The 12677-nt window shown below is 29.2% G+C and overlaps 1 protein-coding gene across 1 annotated transcript, besides 15 other annotated features; it reads right to left on the reverse strand.

Moving 5' to 3' along the window:
• Positions 1 to 365: 365 nt before the first annotated feature.
• ACLA_045080 (uncharacterized protein) lies at positions 366 to 632 on the reverse strand (the record flags this gene model as incomplete). The annotated part of the gene is made up of 1 exon (XM_001271468.1): positions 366 to 632. A coding segment is annotated over one exon (267 nt), but the record flags the coding sequence as incomplete, so codon positions are not given.
• Positions 461 to 488: a microsatellite.
• Positions 461 to 652: a microsatellite.
• Positions 499 to 593: a microsatellite.
• Positions 501 to 614: a microsatellite.
• Positions 653 to 1175: 523 nt separating the features above from the next.
• Positions 1176 to 1215: a microsatellite.
• A 2736-nt stretch (positions 1216 to 3951) lies between these two features.
• Positions 3952 to 3998: a microsatellite.
• Positions 3966 to 3994: a microsatellite.
• A 1225-nt stretch (positions 3999 to 5223) lies between the features above and the next one.
• Positions 5224 to 5649: a mobile genetic element.
• A 2210-nt stretch (positions 5650 to 7859) lies between these two features.
• Positions 7860 to 7892: a microsatellite.
• Positions 7860 to 7893: a microsatellite.
• A 187-nt stretch (positions 7894 to 8080) lies between these two features.
• Positions 8081 to 8121: a microsatellite.
• Positions 8081 to 8122: a microsatellite.
• Positions 8123 to 10247: 2125 nt separating this feature from the next.
• Positions 10248 to 10321: a microsatellite.
• Positions 10322 to 10336: 15 nt separating this feature from the next.
• Positions 10337 to 11074: a mobile genetic element.
• A 1288-nt stretch (positions 11075 to 12362) lies between these two features.
• Positions 12363 to 12392: a microsatellite.
• The last annotated feature ends 285 nt before the right edge of the window (positions 12393 to 12677 follow it).

The following is a 12677-nucleotide window of genomic DNA, read 5'->3' on the forward strand; positions in this document are numbered from 1 at the left end:
CTTACCCTAACTCTAATTATAAGAATAGCCTTATAGAGCTAGGTATAGACTCCTAGCTAACTAGGTATATTAAAGCTATACTAATTAATAAAGTAGAGTAAGATTTTAGTAATCTATACTTACTCCTAGCCTAATAGGGGTTATAATCCTATCTAGGATAGGAGTCCTATAACTACTACTAGATTACTCTATAAGTAGGGGAGGAACTAGACATCTAGGGGTAGCTTTACTATTAGGCTAGAAGCCTAGGTAGTAATACTACTAATAGTAGGTATAGAGATATCCTAGTTAGCCCTAGGAGTGCCTACTAGAGGTAGTAATAACCTAAAGATAAAGGCTCCCCTTATAACAGGGGCTAGTTATACTCTTATTAAATTAATAAAAAAGGGCCTGCATACAACCCTATATAGGGGGAGGAAGGCCCCTATAGGAATAAGGGAAAGAGAGGTGGGAGGAGCTATAGTAGTAGTAGTAGTAGTAGTAGTAGTAAGGGCAGCAGCAGTAGTAGTAGGCCTAGTAGGGGCAGTAGTAGCAGGCCTAGTAATAGTGGTAGTAGTAGTAGGCCTAGTAGGGGCAGTAGTAGCAGGCCTAGTAATAGTGGTAGTAGTAGTAGGCATAGGGGGGAGAGGCATAATAGATAGTAGTAATAATATAAAGGCTGCCTCCTCCTTCTTTTATAAAAACTATTAATAAGAATACTATAGACTTATAAGCTTTTACTTACCTCTAAGAGATTAGAGGAGATAGGTAAGAGTAGAGATATAGAAAAAAAGATATAAAAGAATATTTTTCTATAAAATATCTTATAATATATTAATTACCTCTTTCTAAATATTATAAATTATAGAAGGTCCCTTACTAAAACTTTTATAATAAAAACTAGAGAAAATATAAAAGATAGAGAGAAGAAGAGCTTATATACTCTATAAAAATTATTATTATCCTAAACCTTACTCTATAGAAATTTTATATAATAAGGCTATTAAGGGATTTATAGAAGTATTATAAGAATAAGTAATATAAATCTAGAATATATTACGAGAAGATTTTAATAGTAATAAAAATATTATAGTTAAAGAGGTCTATCTATAACTAAGCCTTTATAAGAAGATAAATAAATATAAGTTTATAAAAGAAGGGGATAGTAAACCTTTTTTATTATTTATAATTTTCTCTTTATAAAAAAGGGTTTTTACTAAATAAAGGTTTTTACTAATATATCTTATTATAAATAAGGAACCTTAGATAAACCTTAGGGGCTAAGATCTTTTAAGAGAGGAGATAGTTATAAGAATTATAAAGATTTATTATATATTATATTAAAGCTACCTTTATAGAGGAGCCTAATAATAAGAAGACTCCTTATAAGAGGTTATATAAATAATTATATAATCTATAAAGATATAAACCCTGCCTATAACCACTAAACTTTAGAGTTTAGTAATAATCTCTTTAAATAAGGATACCTATATTTAAATCTATTTATAATCATTCTTCTTTCACACTAGTTTCTAATTCTCGCGGATCATAGATCCTTATAGGTAGGGCTGTGTGACCTCATAGGCTCAGGATCCTACCTAATCACCCAGGGTGGCTGATAGGTGGTGGCTGCAAGGCTGCCCCTAGGGGCCAGATATATAGATGTTATGGCAGCTGAGGGCCAGAGGTGCCTAATAGGTATAAGACCTGCTCCCTAGAGATAGGCTTTAAGGTGAAGCCTTGAGAGGGGGAGGGTAGTTATAAGGATCTCTAAGAGAGAGAGATGCCTTAGCTACCTAGTGCACTACTATATAGGTCTAGATCCATGAGTTATCTGGCAACTTGTGGTAATGTTGGTCTTTTAGCCTTATGGTCTGTTAGAATCCAGCTAGCATTCTTATACCAATGCCAAAACCCCCCTACCATTCATTTTTGGTTAGGAGAACACTAAAAATTATATTTAACTACCACCTGAGTGGTTATCAACTAGCTTTTTTATCTTATACCTGCTTATTATAGTGTGATAGGTAGTAAGAAGAAAAAGAGGGCTCCTACTATAGTAATAGTAGGAGCCTCTATACTAATCTAGCCTACTATATTATTTAGTGAATTTAATAACCTTAACCTATAGGCCTATTTAACTAAGCTGCTAGAAGCTACTATATAGTTAAAGCAGACTACCTAGTCTATTAATAGGCTCCCTCTACTAGTAATATTTATATTACTCCTAGATTTTATCTAGTCTCTAACTAGTATGGCTTATAGTAGTGATCTCTCTATACTAATATAAGAGATCTATAATATTAAATCTATGCTTAAGGACTCTGTAAAGAAGTATACTAATAACTACTAGAAAATCTAGTAATTATTAGATATTTAGGCTAGTATATCTAGCACCCTAGGGTATATCTTTACTATAGCTCTTTCTAGTAGTTATATAGAATCTTTACTTATCTCTAATTAGATAAGATAGGCCTATATTAATAGTATACTTATTATAAATCACTATATTAGTATAGGTAGCTTACTAGTGCTAGTGACCCCCTAATATAGTAATCTAGAAATCTATATTTATTATACTAACCCTATAGTAATTAACCCCTATTAATATAATAAGTAGAAGCTTATTAAACAGGCTAACTAGGTAATCTAGGAGACCTAGAATACTATAATTAGCTATTAAAAGTTCTCTGCTAGTTAGGTACTACTAAGTAGGGATATAATACTTTAAGCTAATAGCCTTAAAGATACTAAGTAGCTAACCTAGTCTAATAGGTAGATCCTTATCCTTAGGTCTAATATAGGTATTAAGAAATAGACCTATAGGGATATTATATATAGGGTAGATTAATACTATCTTACTAATTATAAGATTACTAACTTTATTATCTAACTAAAGACTAATAATATAGATTACCTAATTACTACCCCTACTAATATAATCTATACTAGCTAACTATATAGCTAGTAGTAAGTAGATACTAATAAGCTTTAAAGCTCCCTAGTAATAGTAGATTTTAATAGTAACTATATAGCTAACTATATACTAGAGCTAAAGCTTATACTTAATAGAAAGAACCACCCTTATATATACTATAATAGGAACTTCTAACTATAGTAATATTTTAATTATTAACTATATAGATATATATCTGAGTACTATAAATAATCTATTATCTATATCTATTATATAGGTAAGTACTTCTCTACTGTCTACCTATATTTAAAGAACTATAAAAAGATAAGATACCCTATCTATACTATTAGTAAGTAGCTAGATAGTAGATACTTTACTTTTAACTATAGCTACCTAGTTTATATATAGAAGATAGTTATTATCTATACTAAGTAGCTTACTAGCCCTTAGTTCTATACTCCTATATAGCCACTATACTATAGGACCCCTATGCTATATATATATACTTAGAGGTAGATATCAGCCCTATAGCTACTACTAGTAGTAACTAGCTAAATATAGAGATAATAGATACTAAGGATATTAATACCTCTATAGATAATAATATAGAGGTAGGGGTAATTAAACCCCTCTATTTATAATCTATTATATATATAATAATATACTTATAGTTAAGTAGGGCTACCTACTAGACTAAGTCTTATATAGTAGTAACCTCCTAGGATAGGAGCAGGGCCTAACTATACCCTAAACTAATTATTAATATATTTAGTAAGAATAATAAATATTAGTGCTTAATAGCCCCTAGCTTAATAATTATAAATAATAATATAATTATAGAATTACTAGTAGAGCAGCACTAGTAGGCCTATTAACTTATTAGAATTAACTAAGATAAGGAACCCTTCTAACTAGGCTTATTATAAAGAGTATAGGAAGGGAAAGCTACCCTCTTTAGTTAGGCTCTTATATAGGTGCCTAAGATATCTAAGAATAAGAGTTAGGCTAATAGTAAGTTAGAAGATAAGTTATTAGCTAATACTAACTAGTTTATAAATACTAATAATTATAATAGTAGTAATAGTAATAATAGTAGTAAGAAATCCTACTAATATTAGTCCCTAAGCTCTAAATTATATAGGCTAATATCTAGTACTTATATATATAGGTATTAATATACCTCTTTAGTAAGAAAGAGATTTATAAGCTTAAGATCCTAGCTATCTAGGAATTAAATATTAACTAATATACTATACTAATAACCACCTACTTATAAGCCCTTAGGGGATACTTCTATATTCTATTATAGTTAATAGCCCTAGTAGATATAGAGATAGATATCCCTAGGGTCTGCTTCTTTATTAATAAATATCTTAATCTAAAGATATAATTTATATAATATATATATTAGGATCTTAGTACTCTAATACTCTACCCATAAAATACCTACCTATCTATATCTATAATATATATAACCCTAATAACTATACTAGCTAGCCTAGCCTACTAGGCTTATTAGTATATGCTTTATAGGCTCCTAGTAACTATATAATAATAGGAGATTTTAATCTCTACCACCTAATATAGATACACTAGGGATACTAATACTAGCATAAGGCTATAGATAACCTAATTAATATAGTAGGGGTAGTAGGCCTTAAGCTACTTATACTCTATAGAATAATAATATTTAAAAGGGTGGTAGAGGGGCAGCTATAATATATAATAATTAACCTAGTATAGGCCTTAGTAGGGTTAATAGACTAGCTAGTCTAATACTAAGCCTGCTAGGGATGGCTCTATATAGTAGATTATATATTTATTATTACTAAATTTAATCTTATACTCCTACTATAGGATAAGATAAAATACTAAAACTAATAGAAGGCTAACTAAGGGCCTTCTAAAAGATATTAATAATAGCTCTCTTATTACTATAAATACTAGAGACCCCCTAAGGAGCTAACTATACTATTAAATATCTTATTTATACTATTCTTAGGGCTGCTAATACTATTATACTAGAGGTCTAGCTTTACTAATACTCCTATATAGGATATATAATAGAGCTAGCCTAGTTATAAGTATAGGTTAATTATATATATTAGTAAGCCTAGAATAATACTAAAGAGGATATTATAGCTTACTAGTATATAATTTATTAACTAGAATATTATAGTACTAAGACTACTATAGCTACTTACTAAGAGTATATAAAGAAAGTTATCTAGTTATTAGATAGATTCTAGTAGCTCACCTAGTAGATCTATTAATAAAGATAGCTATAGCTAATATTTACTCTAACCCTAAGGATAGGAGACTATAAGATTAATAATCTAGAAAAGAAGATAACTACTCTATAAAAGACCCTATTCCTACTACCCCCTAATATAAACCTAGCTAATATAAAGAGGTTTAATTACTCTAAGCTAATTAAGGTCTCCTTAGTTACTAAAGAGAAAGTAATCTAAACTATCTAGTAAGCTATATTAAATAAGGCCCCTAATCTAGATAGTATACTAAATATCACTCTTTAATATACTCTTAAGATCTCTAGTATTAATACCTATCTTATTACTCTCTTTAATATTTATCTAACCTTAGGCTACTACCTAGAATACTTTTATAAATCTATAACTATTATTATCTAAAAGCCTAGTAAGCTAGACTATATAACCCTAAAAGCCTATTATCTAATTACCCTACTTAGTACTATTAAGAAGATACTAGAGGCTATTATTACCTACTAGCTAAGTTATCTAGTAGAAATTTATAGACTCTTACTAAATTACTTATAAGTAAATAATATAGCTAGTCTTATAAGTATACTTTATACCTTCTCCTTAAGCAGACCTATATAGCCTAGCATACTAGGGAGAGTATGACTAGCCTACTTATCCTAGATATATCTAGTATATTTAATAATATCTCCTATTAATAGCTTCTATATAATCTATATAAGTAGTATATACTAGAACCCCTTATTAACTAAATAGCTAGCTTCCTTAGTAAGTACTAGATAAACCTAATCCTACTTAAGGAGCTAATAAGACATAGCTAGATTAATACTAGGATCCCCTAAGGATCCTTACTATTACTAATTCTCTACCTCTTCTATAATACTAACCTAATTAATAACATATATATAGTATTCCCTAACTAGGTTATAATTACTAATTATATAGATAATATATATATCCTAGTATAGGGTAAATTAGTTATAGCTAACTACTACTAGCTAGAGTATATCTATATACTAGCTAAGTAATAGGAGGCATACTATATATTATAATTTAATCTCTTAAAATATAGGCTTATCTATCTATAGTCTAACTACTATAGTATACTAAAGCTAATTAGCCTACTTAATATAGTAGCTTACTTCTATAATACTAAGGTCTAGCCTAAGCTAATAGTAAAGTATCTAGGGGTCTACCTAGATAAATATCTCTCTAGCTTAGCCTATATTAAATATCTATAGAAGAAGGGTACCTATATAACCTCTATACTTAGTTTAATATTAGGCTTAATATAAGGAATAGGGCTACTTTATCTTTAATATATATATACTATAATACTACAGCTATAATTATTATATAACTACTCTACCTAGTTTATCTAGGGGGGCTTTAGCTTTAAGAGTAGTATCTAAAGAATTATTATAGTTATAGAATCTATTTAGTATTAGGCCCTATATTAGATTACTAGAGTTTTCTAGATAATATCTTAGGCCACCCTAAATATATATCTTAATATGCTACTAGCTATACTAAATCTTGCCTATATAGTAGAGAAGGTATGTCTATATATTATAATATTACTACTATAATAGATAATCTACTCTATCTACTCTATATCTACCTACCCTCCTAGCTACTAGTATACTAACCTAGATAAAGACCCCCTAATCTTACTACTATAGTACCTTAAATACTAACTCTACTACTATCTTAGTATCTAGCTAGGCTAGATTAAGACTATTAAACTATTTATAATTAGCCCCTAGTAGAAGCTACCTAAGACTATTATAATAGATATATAGGAGTAGGCAATCTATAAGTACTATAGGGTGCTAGTAAGTATATATAGCCTAAATATAGTAGTAGTCTATATAGATAGAAGTAGTATAGATATAAGGGTTAGTATAGTAGTAGTATCTCTATAAGGCTACTAAATCTACTACCTTGGCTCCCTAGATATATAGATAGTCTATACTATAAAACTTAGTAGCATAGAGATAGTATTAAATATTATTACTATATAACTATTATTAGGGTAGGAGTAGTAAGTTACTATCTTTATAGATAATTAGGTAGTAATCTAGGCCTATATAGACCTATATAGCCCCTCTAGCTAATACTTCCTATACTAGATTATAATACTACTTAACTAGCTCTATGCTAGTAAGTAGTATATCTATATCTAGTAGCTTCTAGGCTATAAGGGGGTCTATAGTAATAAGGTAGCTAACTAACTAGTAGAGGTAGTAGTAAATAGCCATACCTCTAGTAGGTTATTAGGGCTAATACTCTATGCCTCCCTCTACTACTACCTCTACTAGCTACTATAGGAGGAATAGCACTAATTCTAGACTAATTATAACTATAGATCTTTACTATAGAAGGTCTTTACAGCCCTAAGCTAGGCTATACTAAAGCTTTATATAGGGCTTTAGTATATAGCTAGCTTAGTAATTATCTAGATATAGGCTAGTAAGATTACCCTTAGAGGCTATCTTAGCTAGTTTAGTATAATACCTACTATAGAATATCCCTGTAGCCTAGGTCAGCAGGATATTTAGTATATACTAATAGCCTACCCCTAGTATATAGTACTTTAGCTCTGCATAATATAGTAGTACTTATAGGAGACTACCTATATCTACCTACTTAGTAAGCCTAGTCTGGTATAACACACTACTTAATTTATGATTAAATTATGGCTCCTGAGATAGTTCTAGGGCTTGATTAATTGATTGATTGATTGATTAATTGATTCCTTACTCTGTTTTGGCGCTAAGCTGGGCCATGCTAGAGGCTCCTAGTAAGTAGTACTAACTGTAGTATCACCTATAGCCATCCTATTTAGACTATACTACTGTAAGAATATATATATATATATATAGGGTCAGAGGACTAGACACCTAAATATATATATATTTCCCTCCTTTCCTACTATTTTTTAACTACTATAGCTACTACTACTACTAGTAATACTACTACTACTTAGTAGATTCTATACTCCCTCACTATTATGATTTCTCTATTACCTATATATCTCCTATATTTCTATACCTATCTAGGTACTGCCCCCACCCCTATACTATTACTATCTATTTTAGATAGATCTATAGATTTCTAAGCTGTGAGGGTTAGGGATATATTAGTAATATAAGGTTACTAGTTAATATCTAATATAATAGATATTTACTAGCTAGGGCCCTATGCACTGGCGCTTCCTACTAGGAGAGTATAATATAAGAAAATATAGTAAAAATAGAAAGTTAGCCATTATCTATAGGTGCCCTAAGTCAGGTATTACTAGGGGTGTCTAGCTTAAGCTAGCCTAGCTAGATAACATCTACTAGGTATATTAGATAGCTAGTATTTAATATAAACTATATAGTGTATCTAGCATTCCTTACCTCTACTAAGGCTATTATTATATTATAGGGGAGCCTATCTATCTATATCTACTAGTATAGGTTATTATAGTAGGTGTAGTTAAATAATATATAGTAGATTATTTTAGGGGCCTATCTATATAAGTATATTATGTTATCTATCTAATTAATAATTAAAAGATATTAATTTAGGCTAATCTTCCCTATCTATATCTATGCTAGCATGCTGTATTCTATAGGGGGTAGGCTATTATAGATTTCTAGGGAGTGGGTTAAGACCTCTAGAAGGATATAATAGAGTAAATTATCTTATTCTAATTATTATTACTACTCCTCCTAGTAGTCCTTAGTATACTAGTAGATCTATATTTCTAGGGTGCCCTATATTAGGTAGTTAGGTATTATAATTATAACTAAGCCCTACTACTATCTATCTTCCTACTATTTAGTTAATTTCTTAATATATAGATCTACTAGCTTATTCCCTAGGACCCTATAGTAGGTAGCTAACTAATAAAAAGAGATGTCTATTATAGGGTTAAGTAGGTAAGGAGTTTAATAGTAATCTAGATTAGATACTATCTAATTATCTATTAGGGGTTCCCTAGTATGTGGAGGGCCCCTTAGTTATTAGAGTATATTTTAATATATTTCTATATAGCTTAGCAGGCTGTAATAATAGCTCTATTTAGGATTAGCTTATATTAAATAAGATATAGGGTAAGGACTAGCCCTATAATTTCTATAATAGCTATATTATGTTTATTTATCCTACCTAGATACTATTTATAGTAGATTAATAGGTCTAAGTATACTACTACTATTCTAATATAGCTATCTATACCTAATCTATTAGTGTAGATCTAGATTGCTTCTAGGTATGCTATTATATAAATCTAATAATAGAGAAGAGAGAGTTCTTTAGTCTTATTAATATTAATTTCTAGGGGGACCTATTATAGTAGTATTACTTATAGAAGCTATATTTCTATATTATATAGGTTAATATCTATTACTAGTTCTATCTCCTCCTCTGTAGATTCTATTAGTATATATAGTAGTAGGTTTTAATAATAGTAGTAATAGGCTAGTATATATATCTAGTATACTAGTATTATTATAGTCTAAAGAAGGGTCTAGATATATTACTACTAGAGGAGGAGGGATATTAGTATTAGATAGAGTTCTTTATTAAATATATCTCTACTAACTATATAGAAGGCCCTGCTAATTAGCTTTCCTACCTAGTATTAAATATAGTTAAGTATCTTTACCTATTAGCTATAGTAAAGCTTCTAACTATAGATTAGTAGTATATACTAGGCTAAGATAGTATAGAGTATAATAAGAGTAATATATACTATATATATATATTATAGATTTACTAGCTTTAGCCCCTACTTAGACCTGCCTAACATACTAATTACCTATAGGTGCTAGGTAGCAGCTATATTAACATGCTTTAGGTGCTTATTAAATATAAGATACTAATTAAGGGTAATACTAAGTAGCCTAGCTATCTTACTTAATTAGATAATCTATCTATCTCCTAGATCTAGTAGTATACCATCTTTAGTATTAGTATTAGTGTTGCCTTAATAGTGCAGGGGGTGGAAGTAAATAAGCTAGAATTTAGATAGTTTAAATTAGGAGGTATAGGTAGCAGCCTAATAAAGATAGATTTATTAATAGTTTTTATAGATCCTAGTATAGTTAGTAGATTTAGACTTACTAGTTATAAGTATAGTTATATTATTAATATAGCTAATATTATTAATATTATCTACTACTATAGTATTATTTATGTCTGTGCACATTATTAAATCTATATTATAGAAGATATATAGGATTAGTAAAAGTAGTAAGCCCTAGGGGATGCTAGTATTTACTTATTAGGTTAGTAGGATAAATTCTGGTAGTACTAGTAATATAGATTAGTTATAAAGGAAGCTGCTAAGCTAATTAATATACTATATAAGGATCTAGTATATGTAGAGGTTATGCAGAAGCTAGTTATAGAAGATATTATTAAATATGCTACTAATATTAAGGAGGGGTATAATTACTATCTTATTATCTTTCTATCCTATACAGATAGCCTCTAGTACTATATAGAGCACTATCTTTATATCTTATCCCTTGCAGCTACTAAAATAGTTATCTAGTAGTAGGTAGTATATCTTAGCTAGATAGCTAAGCTAGGCTATAATAAGGGCTTCTAGCACCTTACTAATTATACTTAGTAGAGTAATAAGTTAGTATGCTTTAGGGGTAGAGTAATCTAGTTTACTAGATTTCCTAAGTATAATAGTAGCTATAATATAAAAGTAGTTTAGGCAGTATCTAATATAGATATATTAGTTAAAAAATATTATTAGGGGTATTACCACTATCCCTATACTTATCTAGAGTACTTAATTAGTAATACTATCTAGGCTAGGTACTTTATCTGCTTTTAGTATATGAATAGTATATTAGACCTTATGCTTAGTAAATAGTAGTATGTAAATTAGCTTAGGGTAAGTAAAATTATAGAGGTTATCTAGATTAGTAGGTAAGGGTAGAAGGAAGAATTATTAGGTAAGGAGCTATACTTTATCTTTAGCTTAGAATACTAGGTTACCTAATGCTAGGTTAGTAAGGGGGGGGTATAGGCCTAATATGATCCCTGGTTCTTAGTCTACTAGATGGCCTACTAGATATTATTTATATTATTAATATTAGTTATCCACTAGTAGAATCTAGTATACTAATATATATAGATTATATATTTATATACCCTGACTACTTAGGCTAGATTATTATAAAGGAATACTAGTGCTTCTATCTAGTACCTCTTTTAATATAGGGATATAGTGTGCTTAATTCTTTTCTTTTTATGTAAGAGGGTGTGATATTCTAGGGTAAATCTAGGGTAGGAGTATTTAGAGGAGTAGTACTATAGGACTATAGTATTAATTATATACTAGAGTATACTAACTAGGTTAGTTATATACTAGTCTAACTCCTTAGTTATAGTATATATATATAGGCTAATACTAGGAAGGCTCTCTACTAGTATATTATTTAGGATATTAGTATCTATAGTAGTCTAGTTTTACTGCTTTACTAGTGGTTTAGGTTAAAATTTTATATTAAGCTTAGTTTTAATTAGTAGATAGTTAGAGTTATTATCTAGATTAGCTACTTATATATAGCACATATAGTCTACTAGGCCTAGAGAAATAAGAGATAGATTAATTATACTCCCTATATTAGGGGAGTCCTTACTAAAGTTAGTATTATTATTATTATCCTACTTATCTTATAGCTTATTTAGATTAGATAGTAATATTAGATATAAGTAGGTTATTATACTAACTAGTATAGCTAGCTTTAGTAGCTATTAGATTATAATCTACTTAAGTTTCTCTGCCCTTTTAGTATTATATTAGATATATAGGTGGTGGTTAAAAACTACCTAGAGGGGGTTATAGATATTAAAGTCCCTAATAATAATATATTTAGTTAGTCTAGTAGTAGTATTCAGTTAATCTACTATATTAATAGCTACCTAGAGATCTACTACTCCCTCATTTTTTATTGTCTGCAGTAGGTTATATATATTATAGATAGTAATCTAAGGACTATCTAGGGTTAGCTAGATATTAATACTAATTATATAGATGGATATAAAGGTTACCTACTAGTATAAATATTTCTAGATATATATATAGACCTAGGGGGTGGACCCCTATCTTATAGATAGCTATACTATATAGAAATATTCTATAGCCTCCCTTAGGAAGTGTATAAGAAGTAAATTAGATATATAGTTAATCTATAATTTCTAAATAGTAATAACTATATATCTTTAGAGCTATATATCTTAGAGTAGTAGTACTATGCTAATATTAAGGGAGTTATAGATATTATATTAGAGTATTTAGAGTATTTTAATATTCTAGGGGTTATTATCTATAGTACTAGATATAGGTATTAGTATTAATATTAGTATCTATATTAGGATAGTATTAATAGTTATATTCTACCTACTCCTAGTAGCTTTTATATTAGCTATTTCTACTTAAGCATATACTTAAGCCTAGGATAGGACTGCCTATCTTATATATTTAAGGTGTATTATAGCTATTATCTTTAGTAATCTATATAATAGTG

Source organism: Aspergillus clavatus, genomic scaffold (genome assembly GCF_000002715.2).
Source record: "Aspergillus clavatus NRRL 1 1099423829800 genomic scaffold, whole genome shotgun sequence".
Lineage (NCBI taxonomy): Eukaryota > Fungi > Ascomycota > Eurotiomycetes > Eurotiales > Aspergillaceae > Aspergillus > Aspergillus clavatus.